General features: G+C 49.1%; 2 protein-coding genes across 10 annotated transcripts in view; one reads left to right on the forward strand and one right to left on the reverse strand.

The window, feature by feature from the left end:
- The window catches only part of CNNM2 (cyclin and CBS domain divalent metal cation transport mediator 2), a 129340-nt gene extending 110959 nt beyond the window's left edge, over nucleotides 1–18381 (forward strand). Inside the window, exons 5-9 of one of the 3 annotated variants that reach the window (XR_011326883.1) lie at nucleotides 1175–1268; nucleotides 3755–3820; nucleotides 3920–3951; nucleotides 7650–7834; nucleotides 10037–18381. Coding sequence is in view for 2 of the 3 variants with exons in the window: in XM_069796883.1 (XP_069652984.1) it covers nucleotides 1175–1268; nucleotides 3755–3820; nucleotides 7650–7834; nucleotides 10037–10246 (555 nt within the window). In the remaining variant the exon portion in view is untranslated. The remainder of the gene's footprint in view (nucleotides 1–1174; nucleotides 1269–3754; nucleotides 3821–3919; nucleotides 3952–7649; nucleotides 7835–10036) is intronic. The other 2 variants (XM_069796883.1, XM_069796884.1) reach the window with 2 other exon arrangements.
- Nucleotides 18382–21619: 3238 nt separating this feature from the next.
- Nucleotides 21620–23608, reverse strand: part of NT5C2 (5'-nucleotidase, cytosolic II) — a 63846-nt gene continuing 61857 nt past the window's right edge. For all 7 annotated transcript variants that reach the window (XM_069796889.1, XM_069796890.1, XM_069796892.1 and 4 more), the window contains one exon: nucleotides 21620–23409. In XM_069796889.1, coding sequence (XP_069652990.1) covers nucleotides 23152–23409 — 258 coding nt within the window. In that variant the 3' untranslated portion in view covers nucleotides 21620–23151. The remainder of the gene's footprint in view (nucleotides 23410–23608) is intronic.

Here is a 23608-nt window from a genome sequence, read left to right on the forward strand (position 1 = left end):
GGTGGAGCTCATTTTCATGTTTTTCTGCCCCAGTACAGTACTGTATAGTTAAAGGCAGGATTATTTATTTTAAATGGTGCTTAATGAAATAAACACATAGAAATAAAATCTACCTTTTGGACTAATGTTGACTCGATTGTGTCCAGTTGATGTTCTGTCTGCTTAGTACACATGGGACGGGCAGTCTGTCTGCCCTTTCCAGCCTAGCCAGAGGGAAAGCATTGCAGGTAATTATGTTGTTTGCCTGAAATCCCAACCTTTGTGTAGTTGAGCCTGAAAGCTGCATGAGATTTCTTCTTTCTGCAGTGGTATGCTTGTAACTCTCAGTGCAGTACCAGTAAGGATGGATGGATGTGAAAACCAGGCCCCATTAAGAAGCCAACTATTTTTGGCTACTTGTATACCAAAGTAACTGGGATGTTTACAGCTATGTTTGATATGGTGGGTTGTGTTCTGGAGTCCCTCATAGGACATGACGTTAAACATTTGGTTCAGCCCACATCAGAAATGGGTACGCTTGCGTGGTAGTGTGGTTTTGCGCAGCTTGGGAAGAACTGAGTGTCCTTCTAGGCAAGACCCTCTTGAAAGAGCAGGATCTTAAGTTAAGGATGCTGGAATATGTAAACCTGCTAGAAACCAAGAAAACCAAAGTAGCCCCAAGACTACTCCTGCAGGAATAAGGGCTTTGTTTCTGTGGGAACCTCATCGATGAAGGCAGGCAGCCTCCTTATATGTTGTCTCCCATCTCCCTTTCCTATGTTTGTGTTAGAGGGGACTCTGTGTGAGTGTGAGCTGTGGCCCAAAATGACTGGGTGTCTCAAGACACCAGATGACTGTGCTACATATAAGCTTATTGTGAAACCGGGGGAGTATTTTTTCACTCTGCATTGAGGGAAAATGGCCTGGCAACACTTGGAGCAGGGCAGTAGTACCACCCAAAGCGCTGTGGTGATCCCACTCCTCTGCAGGGACTTAGGCTGGCCATAGGTCACCAAAGACCAGGGTAGCTCAGGGTACAGAGCACGTTGCCCTCCAGGATCTGTCCCTGCTCAGGCGCCGTTACAAACTGCAGGGACCAAGACACTGCTTAGGTATGTCAGGCAAAACTAGCTTTCTTGTGCCTCAAGACCTACGGTCCCTTTTAATTGCAGCTCTCTCTCCTTTTCCTTAACAGGGGAAAGTGGAAGTGGAGGCTGGGAAAGAGGGGATGAAGTTTGAAGCTGGTGCTTTTTCCTACTATGGGGTGATGGCCCTCACAGCATCACCAGGTACGTCCTCTTACGTTCCACTTCTGGAATGCGCTCCTGCGCAAGCTTGCTCATCCTGCGAGTGCGGCAGGAGGAGGCTGCGCAGGGCATCCCCCCGCCGCGTCCGCGGGGCTGATGTAAACCGTACGTCCTTGCAAGCGAAACTGGCTGCCTGGCACAGTGTCCCTGAGAGGGGGCCAGGCCGGTGGCGACGCTGGCGCTGACTCCGAAACCCGGCGGCTGGCAGCGGTTTGCCAGCTCCCAGAGGATGCGAGTGTTGGCCTTCGCGAGTGATGTGTTTGGTACTGGAGGACAGCTTTGTAGTTTTGCTCGGGGTAGGGTAACAGGGATTGGATTAACGGGAATAAATAATTAGCGGCGGAGGGACATCTAGTGGTGCAAAGTACAAGTGCCCGCTGAGCTCCGGTATGGTTCCCTTTACCAGTCTTGTTTCTAAAGCCGTCTTGAGGAAAAGGAGGGCAGCAGTGCAAGAAAAGCGATTGCTCCTGTCAGCTTGTGTGGAAATGGAACAAAGAAATCGGCAAGGGGGGAGAGCTGGTGCCAGAGGGCGAGGTGGGAGCCAATTCCTGGCACACAAGGGGTAGCTGCACAAGCCACCACCTCACAGGTGCAGGTTGGGGGATTGTTTTATGATCCACCAAGAGTAGGCTTCCGTGCCGTATTTCAGCATTTGGTGATGTATTTTGGTGCCAGCAGTGTCACCACTAAGATCTCGACCTCAACTGGGAATCCACAGCCCCGTTGGGGAGAGCTGGGGTGCTGGTGCTGGTGTTGGCCATCTGCTGACCCAAAGCCGCTTGCTCAGCTTCAGGGAGAGACATCTCTCACGCTGAAATCGGGTCCTCCTGCCGCAGCAGGGTTTATGTTCCACTTGAGAGGCAGCTTGTTTTAATTGTACACAAATGAGCACTCCCTTTACATGTGGGTACCTATGTGTATGTACATCAACGAATGGTGTTGGAATGAAAATGATTTTGTAAGTTATGAGTATAGCCTTATTAAACTGTACAGACAACAGCAGTTCTCTTGGATGTGTGAGCTCACTTTTACAGGCAAGATTAATTCTTCCTTAATTATGTGCACTTTGATCAGTCTAGCTTATACTGTTTGAGCCTTGACAGATTTGAAAGTGTGCAGAGCACTGAGTGGATTTTATCTGAGCAATAGCAGCAGTGTTCACAAGGAATCATGGCGCACATGTGTGTACAACTGCATCATACCTCAGCTTTGTAGCTCAGCTTTTGCAATATTGGCCAGGTACAGAGCTGGGTTAGTCATGATCACTCCTCCTACCAGACCTAAGCTTGGAAATCACTTGTGGCATTTCTGTTTTGCCAGCATTGTTCAGTTTGAACGTTTTCATGTGGGTTTTTTTGGTTGTTTTGTTTTGTTTTCTGGTGTTGCTAACCTTCCCCACAACCATGCCAGTTGCCCCAAGTCCTGTGAGGTCAAATGATCTCCTCTTCACATGTCCCAAAATCCATCCTGGATTTTGTCATGTCAAAGTTAAGGACATACACTATTTTAAATTAATCTTGGCCAACCTTGGATTTGTTTACCTTCGACTGGTTGGCTTTTACCAGTAGCAAACCCCTCATTTTGCTGGCTTTCCCTCCAGGTTTTAGAGAATTTGTTTTGTGATGTCTTGCAGCATCTTGAGATTCTGTTAGGTTGAGCTCATAAAAATAAATTCCTGTTGCTCTGTGTAGACAGGAAAGCTCAGTGAAAGTATAAGTCATTGCAGAACAAGAGAAAACTCCTACTCTTCTGTGTGCCCTAATTAGACTTCATGTGCCTGCTCTCTGTGCCTGGAATGTGAAGTCAGTAACAGGAGAGTAAAGCATTAAAAAACCACAAAAAAACAGCCCCCCCTCCAAAACCAAACCAAAACCCCCAAACAAACAAAAAAACCCCCACAATAAGAGAGTGAAGCTTTTTTTCTTTAACTACAGCTGGGGAGGGATTTGCAGTAACAATGAGCAGTATGGTACACATCCTGACAGGGATGAGCTTGGAGAATCACAACATCGCTTGATATTTTACTGAAAACTTGAAGAACTATGAAGTGTCTTTTGGTTTCATTTCTATTTTTGTCTGACTCCCATGAGAAGCAGCACCTGTGAAAGCTTTCTGGCTTGTTTTAACTCTTTGCCTTCCAGGCTGGAGTGGGCAGCACTGCTCCTTTTGAACTATTTTAAAACTGAGTGTACCTTGATGGACTGTTCTGTGCTGGATAACCATTCAAATTAGCAAGTGAAAATTGTTCACTTCACTGTAATTCCGTAGGCTTGTTTTTTGGTTTATTCCTAAAATTGTTTAATTGTCTTTTTTGGTTTTGCTTTTGTTTTAACTTTTTACTTTTTCACAGTTGATTTGCACTTTTGGTTTTAGTTCTTCAGTGTGTGAACTGGCTCCTTCCCCTGTCGAGTGTGGATAGCTGCCGCCTTTCTGGTCGTGATCTCATCCTTTTTCTCTCCCTCTTCTAGTTCCCTTGTCCCTGTCTCGTACCTTTGTTGTCAGCAGAACAGAGTTGTTAGCAGCAGGTTCTCCAGGTAAATCCGCATGCTTCTATTTTCACCATTCTTGTGACTGCCCTGATGCCATAAAAAGTCAGCTGCAGTCTGTATTTATCTGACCCCTTTGCTCGTTAGGGAGAAGTCCAGCACAGAGTTATGCCTCACAGGTAGGTATCCTGAACTTTTGTTTATGATAACTGGTAGCAACATGACAGGGTCATCAAAATGGGAAGAACTAAAAACATGTTGAAGAAAATGTATTTGGTAATGTGTGCTTGTTCTTGTTTCTCATGTCTATGCTGGTGGAACATTAGGAGGGGAGATTTTTTAAAAGAAGGTATTCTCCCCCAGGCTGAGGCTTAAAAATTTCTGAAGAAAATGTATTTGGCAGAGGAGAATGTCTGCTGCTAAACTGCCATAAAAGGAAAACATCTTTAATGAAAGAATTCTTATATTCTCATATGGGTAAATTCTATGGTTTGTATACAGCCTGGCCATTTCAATTCCTCAAAAGCTTTGAGCTTTCTTTCAGTGAGGTTAATGCTGTGGACCGGCACGGTGATGTACTGAGTGGTCAGATTTGCAATGGAATGTGCAATAAGGTTGTGGGACCTCCTGTGCGGTTTTCTGGTTCCCATTTTGCTTAAGACCTTTCCTTGATGAATAACTGGTTGACTGACACAGAAATCCCTTTGGACAGCAGAGACCAAGGAGGTAATAAATTGGGCCAAAAAGAGCTCTGAGATGTGGTTGAATGGTTGGAAATTGGGAAGGTTCAAGAACTGAGCTTTGCAGACACTGCATGCACAGAGTAGTTGATAAAAATGGAAACCCATCAAGAAAGTCTGTAGGAAGAACAGAATCCTAAAATAGTTTGGGCCACAGCGAACATATTTCTTCCTTTTGAAGTTTTCTTTTTCCGATGAAATGTCTTTCTGTGGACCTAAAAGCAAACAAGATAATGATATGCATATTTAAGTGAAACATCTCCTAAACATTAATACATATCATGTGTTTCATAAACTTTCACCATCTGCTTTCTGTGTTTTCTCCCTCTTCTTTTTTTCACTTTTGAAAATGTGTTTCACCATCGGTCCTTAAATTAGTCTCATGCACATTCCAAACAAACTACAGGTTGTTGCCCTGCAGGGGATTTTTTTTCCTTCCCTGTTAAAGTTTCCTGCTGCTAAACTTCAAAGAAGGTGGAGAAATTTAATCTTTCTTTAATTAAAGTACCTGATGGCTTTCTTTTAAGCTCAGTGGCTTTGATTGTCTTTTTTACCTCGGTTCTTTTGTTTTGCCAGGTCGTCTTTTTCTTTTTTTTTTTTTTTTTCCTTTTCCTTGCTACAAATAAATGTACACTTTGCACATGCACGTTGTTTCCAATATAAAAGCCAAGCACATTTTCGTAGCTTTTTTTCCCCAACTACAAAGAAAAAAAATCAATAATGGAAAATAATAATGGGAAGAATCTCCTTTGAAAGGAACTAATACGGTAAGCCTGGTCACTATGACAGTGTGGTACCAGTTTTGATGAAACTCGGACCTTCTCCTGGGTTCTTCTGAAGAGAATCCTGTTGTTTAACCCCAAATTCATAATACAGTTGTACTGATGTTTGTCTTGTGGTTTGTGCTCTTTATCCCCTGTATAGGAAGGTGAGGAGTATGGGAAAACCTGGGTAGAAAAGATCTGTCCAGATCTGGGCTGGCCTGCTAGAGGGCTGGCAGGGCGCTGTTCTGCAAACATGGACCTGCCTGGTATTCTTCTGTCGGGTGCCCTTTCTGTATCCTTCCTTCCTCATTAACTTCTCTTCTCCCTCCCTGACTTGTTTGTGGTCCAGAAGTGATGTCCTTTCCCTCAGATTTTTAGTAATCATACTTTTTTGTTCTGTCCTTTCATTTCACCTGTCCCTTTTGTTTGTTTGTTTGTTCATTTGTTTTTTAATATATGCTTTGTTGTGTTGCTCTCTGTCCTTCTTTGGTTTCTATTAGTAATGTACGATAAGACCCCTGGTGAAAAGAAAGGGCAGATACAAGTCACACCAGTGTAAAGCTGTTCCAGATGGAAGCCTTTATCCCGAGCAGCAGTGATGCTGTTGTCACACACCGGCATATTTTGTGTATGCAGGTGGGAAAGAGGACAAATTCACTCAGTCTTCACAGTTCCTTGTTCTCCAGTGGGAATTACAGCATCAAGCCCTGTGCGCAGATAGCAGTTTGGCTCCTGGCAGCAGTTATTGCAGCCCGGTGTGGCTTTCAAGATGGCAAGTTGATATGGAGGAAAACATTGCAGGGCTCCGAGTGCTTCTTCGTAAGCCTGTATTTGGTGTTGCCATAGGGACCTGTGCTAATTCCATAGTTGCAGAAATGGCAGAAAAATCGCCAGGTTGTCAGAACCTGTGTTTTTCTGTTCCCTTTTCTAAAATTGGAGGAAAGACAACATCAGAGGGATTTTAAGTGGGAAATAAAAACCAGGGCAATTCTGCTGTGTATCTAGAAGCACCTAAAGTGTTAGGTTTAGGAAAGGCTGGATGCAGAGCTGTAGAACAACAGGCTGTGTCATTTGAGCAAGGAGAGATTATATTTATAGTGATTAAGTGGCAGAGGTGGTGTTGAATTTTAGGGAGCTTTTTTTTTTTTTTTTAGAAATAAGTTTATATACAGAAAAGTCTTCAAAAAAGAATTTGAAAAGCTTGCAAGGATACTGTTCCTGATTTGCTCAAAGAGGCTTTGTATCTTAAGATTATATGAAAATGATCTTTCAGCTGGGAGTGGGGGTCACGTGGTGAGTAACAAAGTTTACATCAAGTTTCAGTTTGGGCTGGCTGAAAGAAATTTAACTGCACTAAGATCCAAAAATATACCAGTCCCAGAGTCAGTCCTTTGATCAGTATGTACTGTGTGTGCACCCTGGGAGAAGCCTGTCTGCAGGAGGGCTTGGGATGTCTCTTAGGATGCATTTCTGCCCTCCTGTCTTCTAGATCGCTGTGTGGGTGGAAGCTAGAGATGCAAAATGCCTGTGGCTTCCTGAAAGCACGTTTACTTGAGATAAACTGTGGATGGTCACATTTGCAGGTGACAGCTATGAGGTTTTCGAATGAAACCCTGCAGTGCTTAAATGCCAGTGATGGAAAATGATGTCTCTAGTATACTCCTTTCCTGGACACAGCTTTTTGTCTGTAGCATGGACTGTTTTCCCTGTTTTGCTGGCTGGCATGTATGACATGGAGCTTGCTCTCCTTCATTGAGTTTTTGCCCCCTCAAGCACTGGGAGGTACTAAAGGAAATGTTGAAGTCATCATCACATAGACTGCACTCTGGTCCACTGAGGACTCTATCCCTCTTATGATTTTGAAGATGTCTGCTCTAACTCAGGGAACAAGGCATATGTAGGTACCAGGTGGAATAAAAGGGGGAAATGGTTAGCTGGGACTGACTGTGGATGAAAGGTCTGATATGGAGTTACGATTATAAATCATTAAGACAAAAAAAAAGAAATCTGTTAAGCATGGTCTGACTATCAAGAGCTCCTGTAAGGGAGCCTTGAGAAGTTACCTTTCTCTGGTGTCTGCCACTCATCAGCTCAAGCACTGTGACCAACTGTGCACAGGGCATGTCCACTGCAACACAAACAAAACCAGGTTTGTTTAAGGCATACTCAGTGATGTCAGCTACCAGCTCTGGACTCAAAATGTACTCTTTTTCAGGGTAATTTGGTTGTTTAGCTGCATGTCTAGTTATGAGTGGATTAAGTATTTGCAGTTCTTTTGTGCTACATCATGATTTATTATGTCCCTTTGAAACTGGTGACTTTAAATGTTTTCTACTTGATTTAAGAAATCTCTCACTCTTGCCTGTTTCTCAGCCGAAAACAAGTCTCCACCTCGGCCCTGCGGCTTGAATCACTCAGACTCTTTAAGCCGAAGTGATCGCATTGATGCAGTGACACCGACGTTAGGAAGCAGCAACAACCAGCTGAATGCATCTTTCCTCCAAGTGTATGTTCCGGACTACTCAGTGAAAGCACTCACAGACATTCAGTTTGTCAAGGTAGGAAAAAAGCTGGAAAGGCCCTGCTGGAAAGCTGGGCTTGGCTGGTAGGATGGACAGCCTGGGGAAGGGAGGTCCCTCTAGATTGCTCTGTGAGTAAATAGGATTATGAAAGCAGCCGTTTAAAAATCACTTTAAATTACTTTTTCCCAATATCTGCTATCCATTGATTTGTCTTCACTGTTCCTCTCATTTAGGCTTGTAAGTAGATTGGTCACATAAGTTTCTGAATTTCAGGTCCCTTGAGGAAAGATTATAGAAAATAACCTCTCTCTGCTTTTAGTCATGAAAGACATATCCTTGTGAAGCCTTTGGAGCCATCTGAAATGGAGACCCTTCATTATCCGACAGTGTCCTTTTCTAAAGGATGAGATATTTTCTGTTGGTTGCCGTTTTTATTCACTTTTGATTTTGGTTTCAGTTTGGGGTTCTTGATCTTACTTTCCGACTTGTCATCCTTCTTCTGCTTGGAGAAGTCTTGGACATTTCTCTTTATCTTAACTTCACATGTTAGGCTCATGTCTCATACTACCAGTGAGTTGCTGCATGAATACAGCTCTGTCCCCCAGCATGGTGCATCCCACGCTGAAATGTGTGCGAGTCCTGTGGGATAGGAGATCTAGCTGAGCTGAGGAACAGCTAATGCTGGCAGCAATTTCAGCCCAGCTGGGAGTCCAGAGAAGCTGACGTCCCATGGCCAGAAGTTGACCCTCATGCTTTTCTTAAATTAAGTGCACGTTCACAGTTTCTTTGTATACAACTCAAACAATTTGTGAACTCAACTTCTGTCAAAGTTAATTCAATATTAAGAATGTGGAATAGAGTAGAAATACTGAAATGTTTTAAATCAATTATTCCTTAGCCAAATTTTGAAAGGAGAGTACAGTCTTGCATTCAAAACTTGACAGATGCAAGTGTACTGGCTGATGGTTCAAGTCTTCAAGGTTTAGATCAGTAAATGTTTATCACTGGGCAAGTGATTCTCACTACAGATTTGGATGGCTAATCTGCTGTAAAGAGCAGCTGCTCATCTTATGCTGATTTATGTGGAGTCCTTCCAGCTCTCACTGTGTTCATACTGAGGCTAATGAATGCTAAACTGTCTGGTGTCTCTGCAATAAGACTTGCACACCCCTTTTTGCATCACTCTGCTTTACACATAGGACAGAGTACTCAACATTAGTGTTTTCACTGTACCACGTGGGCATTTGTTCAATTAATACCTTGTAAACCAGGGTTGTGACCTGCTCGTGCATGTTTGGATTTTGCTTTTGGAGTTGTGGCCTTGTCCATCTGACTCTCTCCATTTCCAGTCCCTCTCTTGGGTTGCTACTGAGACTTACGGTTTTCTAAAAGTCTTGTTTCACCTCTTCCACCTTCCTGCCTGCTGAGATAACCCACTGCTGTTGTAGCACACGGGGCTGCCAGTGCACGTGCATCCTGCTGCCTGTCCTGGCTGAGAAGGCTGACCCAGAGGAGTTCATGGGCTGGTTGCTTGTGGCTCCAGGAAGAATTCTCCCCTCTACCACCATATGCAGATATATGGGGCTGTAGGCTTCCTTGCCTCTGGGGCATTGTGGGCAGTGATACTCTGTGCTCTAGGCCAGCTCCCATCATGACTGTTCTGCTGAGTGCAGCCAGCTCTTGCAGAGACCAGTGGAAGACTTCATGGGTTGCTAATTTGGACTCATCTCTATGGACATCCCAGTCTTTTCTAGAATCGAATGTCCATATGTATCAGAATAAGGCTGTAGCTCCTGCTGCATTTGCTGGCCTAGACAAGAGCAGTAATGCTTGTACCCTCTGGCTCTATAGGGACTCTTAGAGCCTCACCAGGAGCTCACTGAAGTTGGGAGAAAGACTTCACTGAACTCTGGTTCTGGCCTTAAAAATGTGCATGGTTAGAAGGAAGTGGAGATCTGATTTTAAAATCTCTGCATAGGGATAAATCCCTGCCTTTGAACAGCATGGTGATCGCACAGCTCTGTACTTCCACTCTGTCTGGAAATGTCACCATGCTGTGGTGTTGAGTTGAGATGCTCTAAACTTGCAAAGCGCAGGGATGTTTTATAGAAACAGGTAAACAGGGGTTGAAGTGTGATCATCTGGAAAGGGAGGGCACTTTATTTTCTCAGTGTGTCCCATGGGAGACGCAAAAGTGTGACTGGCTGTTTTTGTTCCTTCCTTCTGTTCTTGGAGCAGATCTCAAGACAGCAGTACCAAAATGCCCTGATGGCATCCCGGATGGACAAAACACCTCAGTCCTCGGACAGTGAAAACACTAAAATCGAACTGACTCTTACGGAGCTGCATGACGGTTTGCCGGACGAGACAGCAAACCTGCTGAACGAACAGAACTGTGTGACTCACAACAAGCCCAACCACAGTATGCACAGTGAAGGAGCCATCTAGGAGCTGACTCCCCACAACCCACCCATCCCATCTCCTCAGCAGGACCAGCCCTTGCTCCTTCCTGCCTCCTCCCTGAGTGTGAACACCGTTAATATGTGCTTGCAACACTGTGCTGCATCCAGTGTTCTGAGACCAAAGACTTTTGCGTCCGTTCTGGGAGCAGAAGAGGAAGAAACAGGAAGAAAGGAGCAAAGAGCAAGAGAGACTAAAGCCCCAAGCATACTTTGGGAATGGTGAGCCACCCTTGAGAACGATGAAAATACTTCTTGCAAAGTAGAATCATGTTTATTTTTTATCTGTATTTTTGATCCTTGTTGGGTTTTTCCTCCTCAAACACATATGGAGAAGTTTTAAAACTCCTCCAGTTATTTTTTCAAGAGAGATCATGTTTTTAAAAAGTATTTTGCAGAGTTTTAAATTGTTTCTGTCCCTTCCTAACCTCAAATGGGCTCTGTCGTGGTTTTGTGAATTTGGCTCCAATGTCCTTAGGCCTCTTTTCACCCCTCTCTGGTCCTTTTTGTTGCCCTGTTGAAGAAGTTAGTAACTGGTACTTGTATGTTATTTGTGTCCTAAGATGAGCAAGCTTCAAGGAACCTCTGGTTTCAGCCACCTGGAGGGCCAAGGGATGAGTATTATTACATTCTTCCAGTTAGTTTCAGGGAAGGAGTGGTTACTTTCATATTTAATGATCTCTCAAATTTCAGAAGGTTTCTTTGTAAAACAGGCAAAAGCATTGTTACACTTACAGTTTTGTAACCTCCAAAAACTTTGTGTATGTTGAAGATGATACTGGGGGGGAAGGAGTTAATTAGCACAACTGCAGTCTCGTGAAATGAAAGCCAGGTGTAATTTTCCCTAGTGAAGTAACTGGGTGATTTTTCATTGATGTTCTTCACAATGGCATGGTGAAGTAATGTGCGCACCCCAAAATGACAAGCTCTTAAGCACTAACGTGCTGTAGTGGTCTGCGCACCACTAGCTTGGCCAGAGCAGATGTGCAGTCTTTGCTAAATAACAGAGAACATCAGTCCCCGTCCCCCCCTTCAATCTCTAGTATTAACACAAAAGATGCTGCTACAATTACACCCAAAGTACGTCCTCCAGGTGACAGTAAACCTCTGCCAGTGCAAGGATGGACTCCGCTGAGGAGCCGGGACCATCCTCTCCTCTCCAAGAACTGACAAAACTTTCCGGACGCGAGTGTATTGCACTTCAGGGATTTGGAGAGGTTCATTTCCATGCTGTTCCCAGCCACATTCCTTCCTTTGAGTGGATTTAGTGCGTTTCCTTCTCTCTTGCCCCGTTTAACAGCCATTTTAGGGATTACCATGGTAGCTGAGCAGAGAGCCTCCCACCCAGCTGCCACTAGTGCAGGGCACCCTGTGTGGGGCAGCAGAAACCTCAAAAACCTGAATGCAGACTGGGTGCAAGCAAGAGGCACACAGCGGCAGTTGTGCATCACGCATTCCCCACTCCCACAGATGGAGTCTTAAGTCCTCAAATGAAAAAAGTCGTGTGTGTCCCCCCTCCCTGATCCTCTCTTTTTCCAGTGCTGTCTCAAACAAAATGTGAACGTTGCCCTCAGTATCTTGAGTGATTAATAAATCAGGCATTGCGGTTCTCTCTGTTTCAAGGTCCTTCCATGGCCCCTGGCTATGTAGCATTTCCCTTCCTTTCTTTACACCCAGATAATCTCATCTGACCCTCAGAGAAGCTCCCAGCCCCACATGCAACTGCCAGAGCTCTCTGTGCCTGCATGCCTGCCCTGTCTCTCCTGCTCGCTGGCTGGGGAAGGCACTTGCCGCAAGTTCCCGCGGTCTGTCTTTGCAAATGGTGGCTGGAAAGGTGCAATATTTTGCTGCAGGATCTCCCTGCAGAAAATTGGAGTGTGTGGTGTCAGAGCTGATTGGGTCTGCGTGTATCTCCTCCTCTCTCTTTCGGCTTCAGAAAGCAGCCCGAATTTTTGCTGTCCTCCCCGATGGGAAAGGTGCACTTTTTCCTTGGAGCCACCCATGAGGACGAAGTCCCCACAAGGGGGCATAGAAATTGCACAGTATCTAACTTGTATACCCAGGGAGGAGGAAACGGGGCCCCCAAAACCTTACTCTTATATTTAGCTTTTTATGAACTTTCTTTGAGTCCCATCTAAAAGCGTTTCCTTAGTCTCCATCCTCGCTCTCATGTGCACCAGCCCGCCACCACTGAGAGCACACGGCTCTGCATTGGCACAGGCTGACTTAAGCCCTGCTTGCTCCCGGAGAGCTGCCAATATTGCACCTTTCTCGCAAAGCAAAATGTTGAGATGTTACAGCATTTGTCCTTGGCGAGGGACTCACCTTGCCAGTTTTTATCTAGCGTTGCTGAATGTAAAAGTTTGTCGGAAGTGTTTGACACGGTGGTGAACTTGAGATGCAGTATCCGTTTTGTCAAACCTGCCGAAGGAGGGGAGGCTCAAGTCAAGGCAGCTCTCTCTCTGGGACGAGGTTGCTTGCTGGATCTGACTTCTGCTTCTTATGGCAGGTTATGGATTTGTTTGTGTCTGTTTCCCTTTTAAAAAAAAAAAAAAAAAAAAAGGCAAAAAAAAAAAAAAGCCAATTTTTCCAACCAAAGCCATGTGATCCCAAAGCAAATACCTCCTGCTTCTGCCCATGCTGCACTGTTCCAAAATTTGCAGGCGATTTTTTGCATGACTGTTTTTCATCACTTGTACAGATCCAATAATGGAAAGTGAAATAATTTCCATAAAAATAGTTGATTATAGATGTGTTTCATATGGAAAATATGTACCTGACCCAGAGGGGTTAGGAGCTGCTACTACTAATTAGCTTGAAGAACAAAGCATGGTCCTCTCCCCGGAGGGGAAAAAATCCAGTCTCCCTGTTCTCAGGGTATTTACAGTTTTACTGTTTAACAAATGCAAGGGGTTCCCAGCCCTCGTGGTGGGAACCATCACAAGCAGAGGAGCCCAGTGCCCAGCTCAGGACCACTTCTGAGCCTCTGGACAGCGTTTGCCGGCGCCGGGGCTTGGCTCTCCCAACTGCAGTGGAGATGCCACGGCGTCTGAGTCTGCCCTTGCAGCGAGTGTCCTGCCAGAGCAGGTCTGCTTTCTCTGCCTCGCTGGCTGCTCGCCTGCACTCAGGTGGGCCCAGATGCCAGATGCCGTGCCGTCAGTGCCATAAGGACGTGTGGCAGGGGTGCCGGTCGTCGCCGCGCCGCGGGACACCAGCTGGTGGCTTTGGGAATCGTTGGACTTGACCTCAGACTTCGGCAAGGCTTTGACTCGTAGAAAGGATACTGCATCTTCCTATGTCAGCTCCTACTGCCGCCTTTGTTCCCCTCATCCATCTGCCTCCGGGTGCAGGCAGAGGGGTGGACGATGGCCTGTTGGCCAGGGGAGGCTGGGAGGGCATCTAGCCATGGTTTCTACTGTCAATACAATTTTGCACAAGAGTTCTTTGAAGTGAGGTTTTCAACACTAATATCTTAAATGCACAACTGTGAATTATAACTTTTACACTCCTGTTGGTTGAATTTCCTTTAAATGAAATGAACCTGAATCTGTTGTAACTATGATTTATTTTTTTTTTAATTCTGTGTATTGCCAAATCTTTGTAGAGTGAAGGTATGTTCTTGCTTTTCAATGAGAATCTTTCTCCAAACGAGACTGACTCTGGTGACGTGGAGATCATACGAAGCACGCTAGTTCTGAGTGAAGAGGGGCTCAGGGTGGGCTTAGCAACCAACCTCGGCCTCTCTGTAGACCCCAAGCTCAGACCCTCCAGAGTTTACAAAGCGCTTGTTGTTTTATTCCCAGCTTGTCGACTCCCTGAAATCCCTGTGCAGCTGATGGCGGCTGCCCCAGAGGAGCTCAGGACGGGGTATCCCGCAGAGGGCTGAGGGATGCTGGCAGGGTGTCCAGGCTGGCCGGGCAGCAGGGGCCCCGAGGCTGGCGTGGCAGGACGAGGTGCTTCCCCCATCCAGTTGCACCTGCAGAGTGAGCTCCACGAGGCAGGTCCTTCCACTGCTCTCCACTTCTGCTCCGAACCTGTAGTCATGTGTCGCTCCCTCTTATGCTCTTTTTGCCCCCACACGTGCTCCTGCTCCAGACTGAGCAGGGATGGGATGATGCCGAGACCTGTGCGGGGCAGCTGGAGCTGGAGTTGACTGCTCAAGGCTTGCAGTTCTTGGGCCTCGTTGGAAGAGGGGTCAGCCACTCATTCACATTGTGCTCGCTGTTCTGTTCCTCCTCTCTTCTCCTGGACTTACTCCCCTCTTCCTCACCACAGGGTTATTTTTTTTGGTTTTTGTTCTTCTTTTCTTTAAGTGCCTTTTTGTGCGGGTGGAGCTGGCAAGAGTAGGAGTCTCAGGATATGGCCCTTTGCACTCACCTCAGACCGAGAGAAAGCTCAGGGGGACCAGGGCAAGTTGCCTGTGATGGCCCACTGACATCACCTATTGCTGCTTCTCAGTCTTTAGGGCCCAGCTCAGATGAGGATGAGATTTTGGCACTGGTGGTGTCAGGCTCTGGCTCAAATCAGCTCAAAGAAAACCAAAGAGGTTGCTTTGTGCGAGGGGCTGCTTGGGCAGCAGTGGTGCTTCCTGTGATCTCTGCAGAGCTCAGCTGAGGGGCGTGGGGGTGTGGATGGCAAAGAGCAGCACTGTCTCCTCACGAGCATCCCTGTGTAAGCATCCTGTGTGATGGAGAACACAGCCGCGTTCTCCAGGACCCCTTGGAACATACATCTTCCTTGTGCTGAAATACACTATCTATAGAAATCATTCCCACACGAAAGATGTACCATATTTTATATGCTATCATCTAATACACACGTCTGTGGTTTTAAAACTAGTACCTGTGTACCAGTTGTCAAGTTATCCAGTGTCTGGATTACCAGTAGTAAACTGGGGCTGGGGGGTGGGGAAGGATGCTACAGAGAGTACCTCTTATGATGCTACCTTGATGCTGCATCCCAAAGGTGTCTGACCAGCATTGAGGGATTCCTGCGTTCATACTGTGCACTGTCATGTGCAAAGTTGGCACAAAGCAGAAAACCAGCATGTGCTGAAAGGCTCGGTGTGATACAGACCCAGGCTTGCTGCCCGCCCCGCTGCCTGGCTCTACACTGGGGCTCTAAATAGACCCAAAGAAGTACTTGGTCCTTGGATACTGAGGGTTGGTTTGGCCCAACAGTGAAATGATGAGCTTAACTAACATGACTGAAAGCTGGGCATCTTTTCATGGCAGAGGAGAGAGCAGCCTTCATCCTGACTTGACCAGCAGAGAGGACAAGTTCTACACTACAAGCTGGGCTGGGAAGCCACCCTCATCCCTGCTCTGTTGTTATACTTGCTCCATCAGTTGCAGGTCTCTTGTCGGTGTGATCTCTGTGGTGATACTGGCCTCACTCCCATGCGTCAGCAACACAGGGGACTTGGAGACATCCATGGCTTCCCGCAGAGCCCCCCAGACAATCCCGCTCGGTGTCTTGCTCTTGTCCTGGAGCCTGGCTTCATGCTGGGTTGTTTTCCTCCGTGGTTAGTTTCATGGCTGCATCCTTGAGGCCGTGTCCAGGCAAGGGGATGCTGTTGCTGCAGGTCCAAGGCGGTACAGTTGAGCTTTTGGGTCTGATTGTGCGTATTTGTGTTTCTGTTTAAAAGCCGGATGCTGAGCCTGGGGAGGCCAGAGCATTCCCTAGGAGAAACCCTGGGATGCCAGGTTATCCCAGGGCCCTTCCCTGAGCTGCAGGGATGGGAAGGGGGTGCCGGAAAGCTGCCTCCAGCCTGTGGCACGGTACAGGTGCTGGAGGGAGGCATTTCACAAATCGGTAGTGCTGAACTCCATCAGAGTGACATCTTGTTGTTCTTGTTATCCTGAGGTCAGGCTCTGTAGTGGTTCTGCACCTTAGAAATACGGTACTCAAAGCTGCTGGTCTTTTGTCTCCAGCTGAAAAACATCTTTCTGCTCTCTCCTGAGGTTTCTCCTTTGGGCCCTGTTTTCCTCTGAGCGAGGCTGATCACTGGGATCCTGCAGAGGACAGTGCCCTGGCTGTTCTCACCCCTCCAGTGTGGATTTCTGGCTAATGAAGTGCTTGATGTTTAATCCTCCCCCCAATAGGAGAGGTTTGGCTGTTCTTGACAGAAGCTGCCTGTCACAGAGCTGGGCTCAAGGTTTGCCAGCTGTTGTGAGCCAAACAAGTGCCTGAAACGTGCAAAGGCTGCAGGTGGCTCCGATGCTCCAAAGGTGGATTTGATGTTTCTGTTGTCTTCTCCTCCTGGAAGCGGTGCGGCAGTCAGTTGATAGCAGGGTTTGTTGGGGAGGAAGGGCTTGTCCCAGTATTTAGTGCTTGGCAGAGCAGTCTAGCATCCTATTTCAGCTGTTTGGAGACCGCAAAGCTTTATAAAAGGAGGTGTGTTTTTATCCTCTGGGCATCACTTTTGTACCAAATCCTTCCAAATTGAAGTGAGAAACTTGTGTCAGATGAGTAGCCTGGATCATAGGCCTTTAGGTGGAAGTGCCAATACTGAATGCATGCCTTCTGGATTCGCCCAAAGGTCAACGCGGGAGGGTGGAGGGGTCTCCCAGTGAGCTCCTCTGTTCTCAGAAGTGACAGACTGGCCGAGCCTAGATCAGCTCTAGCATCATCCCTGCTTTAAAGTCTCAGGTCCCGGCAGGCTGGGCTGGGCTGGTTTGGCCGGCGGGTTTTTACCCAGGGTACGCACTCTGTCCTTCTGCATTGTGCTGGCTTGAATTCAGCAATGATGTGGCTTGCTGCGGCTGCTGCTCTCGCATCGGCAGTGGCTGTTCCTCTGCTCCTCTCGCTGTGGTTTGGTTGAGTGTTCAGGAAGGCGAGAGAAGGAGGTGCAGCAGTCAGGAGCGGGCAATGCTGTGGCCGTCCTGTCTTCATTCCTCGCACTAAGGGTGGGAGGTGCTGCTCAAGGGACTCTGCCTTCCTCACAGACCACGTGAAATTTGGAGAGTGGAAATCCACCAGGACCCCAGCACCAGTGCTCCGGTCCCGTTTGATCCATGTTCTCACGAGCACAAGGGTGGCTTTGAGCGGTTCAGGTGAGGCCCTGCTGAGGTACCTCAGAGCTCTTGGCGTGTGCTTTCTCCAGCACACGTAGCTGCAGCGCCAACCTCGACACCTGAATCACAGGGCAGGTGCCTGGATGCCAAACTCATTGAATCTGAAAAGCCAAATACTTGAGGAGGGTTCCTGGAAGCCGTGAGCGGTGCTCAGCAGCCGGAGGTCTCACACCAAACCTCTCTCCTGCAGTCGGGTCCTTCCTGGCTGCCCTGAGCCTCCTCCCAGCTGCTGCTGGCTCGGCCTGGACTCCCCCCGCTCAGAAGCGTGGCGGCTCTCCCTCCGCACTGCGTTTCCATGGCTATCTGAACCCGCTCAGCCACTCCAGCCGGCTCTTCCCTGTGTCTTATTTGCCACCATACATGGTCTTTGCGAATTGTATCATATTGTACATGACTTCAGGTTTCCAGAGTTGTAGTGTTCTGACTACAGTATTTCCATGTGTGTATATAAACCTGAATTAAGCACAACTGAAATCCTGAATGAAGTGTATACGTTTCATATACTGATTGTCATACAAATGAATTTTATAATTATTCCAATTTTGTTGTAGATTTCCAATCTTTCCTATTTATTTTGTACCAGATTTATTTGTATATTTTGTGATTTTGTTTAAGAGCATTTTGTTTATTTCTATTCTTTTTAGATAAATGATGATTTTTTTTCTGTTGAACATTCCAGTTTATGCATTTTTCCCTCCTCCATGCTCCTCCTTCATTTCCAAGGGATGGATTTTGACATGCGGGTGGTGGGGCTGATGTTGGTGATCCCGGACCCAGATCTCTGCTATTGGCACATCAGCGGTCTTTAATCTCCACTTCAGCTGTCGAGAGCCATGGAGAGGCTGGATCCTGTTCCCCTTAGAGCCAGGTCTTGCTCTTCACTGTGGTGGGTCTGGGCCCGTAAGTCCTCGAGCCGGGGAGGTCTGTGCCTGTGGTTTTGCTGACCAGGAGCTGGGAAGCTGGTGGCAATGGCAAGCAGCTGACTTTCTGAAGTTCCCTCAAGGGTGAGGGCCTTTTTCTTCCACTAATAAAAACCCCTTATTTACAACCTGTCCTCTATATATCATGTTTGTTTGTCCGGAAGCATAGATGCTGTCTGTCAGTCCATCCGTGGCGCGTTCCTGGAAGGCGATGCGTGGCCGGGGGTCGCCAGCGCGGGACGTGGCTGGTGGTGACAGCAGCTCCATTGGACGGGAGTCGCTGGTGGAGTGAGTCTGTCTGTCCCCCTGCATTAGGTGCCGCCCTGGTGTCAGGGCTTTAGCAGCAGAGTTGCGCGGAGCCTGCAGCAGCAGAGACGTATTTCTGCGCAGGAGAGCGAGCCTGTGCTTAGTCCCCTGCCCAGTGTCGCTTCCAGCTCCGCACTGGCGGGGGAATGGCCAACCCTTGCCTGCGTGCCAGATACAGCCGTGCCCTGCGCCCATTTCGTGCTTCTGCCATCCCTCAACCCCGTCCTCCTCGCAGCCGTTTCACCCGGCTGCTCTCCCTGCACTGGGCTTTCTTCCTTGCTCAGCTCTTGAGCTGCGCCCTGGGGCAGCGAGTTGGGCAGCATCTGCTCAAGCCTCGCGGTGGGGTTTGCTGCACCTAGTGCAGCCTCTGTCCCTGTTCCTGTCCTGCAGGGTGGCCCCATCCCCCCGGACCTCGCTCCCCAGCGTCGTATCGGCAGGATGGGGGGGGGAGCGGCGGGTCCCGTGAGGACTTCTGCTGCCCTGCGCGTGCCTGTCCCTGGCAGCGGGTGGAGGATGGTGGGCTGCTGCAAGCAGGATGTAAGTAGAACTAATGTGAAGGCAGACTTCGGGGCTGGCTCTGACGGTGAAGAGCAACGGGGAGGAGGAGCAGGGCAGGTGGGCCTGGGGCTCCTGGAAGGGAGGGTGCGAGAGGCCAGGTCCCTGCAGGGTGGTGGGATGGGTGCTGGCTGCGCTGTGGGAGCAGGGCAGGAGCAGTGCCCGAAGCGAAGGCAGCTGCACCTGGAGCTCTGCATCCTCGAAGCTCCAGCAGCACCCAGGCTGCGCTCTGCCCTCCCTGCGTGGCCGGGCCCCACACCACTGCAACAGCGGGGACGGGACCCCCAGCGCCGAAGGCCGGTTCTCACATACCCTGTGAATCGTGCTCAAGGTCACCTTTTGTACCTACAGGTTGTTAAGTCCCGGTAAACCACCCGCCCCCAGCCCGCTGCTGGGTCGCTCTGCCTGTGCCCCCGCCATCCCTGCGTGCCAGCCCTGCGCTCCCGCCGCACGCTCTGCAGCCCAGCGGGCCCCCGGGCTGTTCTGCTGGAGGTGAGCACCCTCGTGCAGGGCCAGGGTGGGCTGGTGGCTCTGCACCTACAAAATTGCCTTGCCGATGTGTGCCGCGGGTGGCCGGGGCTTCAGGCACCGCGGTGGCAATAGCTGCTGCTCAGGGACCGGCACAGGGCTTTGCATCCTCCACCGTGGTGAGGTGTACCCTGACACTGGGTTTGTGCTTCAGCTGCAGCGGGCCCTCTCCCTGCTGAGAGAGGAGATGGTGTGAAGGAAGAGGAGCTGGGAGCATCTCTAGTTACTTTGACCTATATAGAAGTACTTGCTGGCAGTGCCCAACACAAAATGGCTGCAGCTAAGGGCAGAGTGAGCCTTGGGCTCCTGTCCTTGGTAGAGATTGCTTAGTGCAGCCACTGTGAGCCCCCTCCGTCTCTGCAGAGCACTGAGGGTGGGTGGGTGGTGTTGGAGAAAGTGGGAGCAATCAGGTCAGCGAGCGCTTTTGCCGCAGGAGAAGCCGCCGGTGGGTAACAGCGTGCTCGTCCCTTGGGGGGGGAACAGGCTGCGGGGAGAGCGGCAGGAGCCTCGCACCAGCTGCGGCTCACGCTGGCTTTTCCTGGGGGGCTTCGCCAAGCCGGTCGGAGACACAGGTACTGGAGCGGCAGCTGGCGCAGGCCAGAGGTGCAGGCAGCTGCGGCCAGAGGTGTGGGCTGGAACACTGGGCTGCTGCCATGTCCCCTGTGCCAGCCAAGGCAAGAAGCTTCACCCTGGCTCTTGCTCGGTGGGTTCTTACTGCAACGCCAGCACACAGCCGGTGCAGGATGGGCAGAGTGGTGCAAGGCCGGGCAGCGAGCAGTGCCTGTGTGTCTGTCAGGCTCTGCCTGCTGCTTTCCCACCATCAAGTGAGGGTCAAATACTTTCCATTGCTCCAGCCTTGAAGAGTCTTCTCCCCATCACAGTCAGAAATAGCCCTGGGCTGGCTGTGAGCTATTTGTGGCAACCGGTTAGGAAGGAAGAATGCATGGAGCTCCCCAGACCTCCCTTCCCGCAGCCACACACCCTCCCCAGCTGCTGAGCTAAAGCTTAAAAAATTCAAGTGGCTATACTTGGAGAAATGAGGTTTAAACATAGCAAAGTCCAGCATGGCCTTTAGTGAAAGGGCTCGGGAACAGCTCCCTCAAACCCTTCCTGCAGCTGACCTCGCTGTGGGTACACATTAGCTGCTCTCCAGACCCCAAAATCAAGGGGTCAGGGACCCAGCACTGGGTCAGGGGCTTTTAGCAATGCCTGAAGTGTCAGCTGTTGATTGTTGGCCACCATCTGCAGCCATTTAGTGTTGCTTTTCTGTTTGGCACTTAGGGCTCTGGGTACTGAATATCCTTCTGTGGTAGCTCTGATGGTGGGGCCTCATCTGGTCTGGTGGATGCGAGGGCTGAGCTCAGCAGCGTGCTGTCCTCGGGGCTGTCCCTGTCTTGGCCGGGCGCAGGGTACGTGCAGCCTTTAGCTAGGCCAGCCAGTGCTGTTGCTGTGGCCAGCACTGGCCTTCCCTGGGTTATTTTTCTCAGTTTAACTAGGTTTGCAGCTCCTGGTGAGTGTGAGCCATGCTGTGCCAGCCCGGGTATGGTCATGCATGGTGGGGAGCAGCCCTTGGTAATGCCTATGGGAAACAGACCTGAAAAGACGCAATGCTGGAGGTAGCTGCAGGGTAGGGGTGTTGCCCTTTCCACCATGGAGAAGCCCCTCCTCACTCTCTGAATCCAGGCCAAAATGTTTCTCTGCTTCCCCATGCCTCCCGTCTGAAGCCAATGGGTATAACAAAAGCCTCATGTTCCCCCATCGCTTCCTGCCCACCTGCTCCCTGGGGAGCAGACAAGCCCTTAAAGCCAGATCCAAAGCCACTGCTTGGCAATGCTTCACACAACCAATTCCCGGAGATGCTTTCCCTCTTCTGCTGCCACCCATCCTGCTGGGACCCCCACAGACCAGTCCTGGCTCTCTCTGTCACCTCCAACACAGCCCTCATCATGTCAGCGACGTGCCACAAAGCACCAGGCATTTCTTAGAAACATCATCAATTTATTGACTTGAACAACTGCCACTACAGCAGCAGTGTTTCTTGCTCAGATGTTGGTGCTGTGGTTTTTCTTTTTTTATTTTCTCCTAAGGTACTTTAAAATGGAAAAAGAAAAGGATTAAATGAGTTTATGGTACGGAAACAACAGTCGAATTAGTTACAAGAGGGCCCTTGTTGTAATCCCTTCACAGCGAACGGCACAGGCTGGAGTAAGAGAGGCTGCACCCATAACACAGAGGAAAACCGCAGGGCACTGCTGCCCAGTTGCACGCTGGCCCCGCGCCTTCCCCAGGCTGGCTTTCAGGCACAAGGACCGCTTGCCCATCGCTGTGGGACACCCCCAGTGCCCGCACGGCAGCCTGCAGCCACCACCCTCCTTGGCCAGGGACGCAGGCTTGCCCACCGCAACCTGCGATGAGGCTGCGCTTGCTCTGTGCCAGGCCAAAGACAAGGGAAGCTGCCAGCTGGACTGGAGTTTCCCAGCTCCCACCACAGGGCTGGCCCTGTGGCATGTGCCGTTTCCTCCTCTAGGGCAGACACACATGGCCTGCAGCACCCTGGAATAACAGGCCCTTTCACTCCAGATGGCGGCTGGGTTTGTCTTTGGGATGCTTCACTTTCTTAAAGCTGAGCGGACAGAAAGGTCAGTAATAGGCAGTAGGAAAACAAACCAACTAATGTAATGCTAAAGCAGTAGCTTCAAGCTCCTGGGTTAATATTTACTGCTGAAACTACAGGAGTTGAGAACACAGTGTACGGCTCAGCTGTTTGAGAAATGCCTTGGAAATCATGCATCACATGCCAATGATGAAAGACAGCTTTGAAACACTGGGAGAGGATAACAAGCATCTACAAGCCGAGATGTGTACAGTTGCAGATATGCAAGAGCTGGAGTCCCACCGCCATCTGTGACAGCTGGAGGAATAGAACCACTTACTTACACAGAGAAACTCAGGCCAAGCAGAGGGTAAACTGAGTGCTGGAAGCCACAGCAACACCCTGGCTAACATGGGGATGGGGGCAGTTTGTCACCCAGAAGCAGAGGGTTAAGGGCAGCAACGCAACAGGCAGGAGGATTTGGATTATTTTGTCTCCTGCAGGGCCCAGCACATCCCTTCCTTCTCCACAGCGAATGTAACAAATGGCAAAAAACCGTTCACAGGACACTGTACAAATGAAAATCAGATGAAACACATCATGGGAAAGGAAGAAACTTGCAGCATCCCTAAATGTAATGGGAACAGCATGACAGCATAGGTGGGAACTCCAGTCTGAATGCACCACCCAGGCAGAATCCATCAGCTTTTTGAACCGTCTGCAAAACTGAAAACAAGGGTCTCCTCCTAATTAGTGTTAATTTGTTTGTTAAAAGTTTCCAGACACTTTCAAAATGTGCCTTTGCAAGAATCACACCCCCCCCAACCCATCACCCCAAGGGCCCCAACAAAGGAATCTGCTCCTGATCACTGCTAGAGTCACAGTTTGTCTTCAGAGATGCTTTGCTTTTTCCTTCTTATTCCTCTTCCTCTTCCTCCTCTTCTTCCTCCTCTTCCTCTTCCTCATCATCATCTTCATCGTGGCAATGTGTGATTTCCTGAGGTGCCTGGGGGAAGAGGTTGGGCGGTTTGATCTCACTGATGGAGCGGGTCAGTTGATGCCGCTTGTAGTCAGAATCTTTAAAATCCACTGAGGTGCGATTGCGCGTGGCCATCGGTGACTCCTTCTCATTGATGTCGACGTGTGTGTGCTCTACCGTGGACTCGTGTGGCATCTACACATGTAAGAGAGAGAGGAGATGGCAAGGCGTGTCCCAGTCCCAGGGTATCTCCCTGAGACACATGGAGAACAAACCCCAGAACATGACCCTTTGGCCCATGGTGCATCAAATGCCATCCAACCCTCTAAGGTGCCATTCCTGGTGCTTGCAGCTTGTGGAAGTGTTAATGAACACAAGCACAGGCACCTTTGAG

This window comes from Haliaeetus albicilla, chromosome 11 (assembly GCF_947461875.1).
Source record: "Haliaeetus albicilla chromosome 11, bHalAlb1.1, whole genome shotgun sequence".
In the NCBI taxonomy this organism is placed as follows: domain Eukaryota; kingdom Metazoa; phylum Chordata; class Aves; order Accipitriformes; family Accipitridae; genus Haliaeetus; species Haliaeetus albicilla.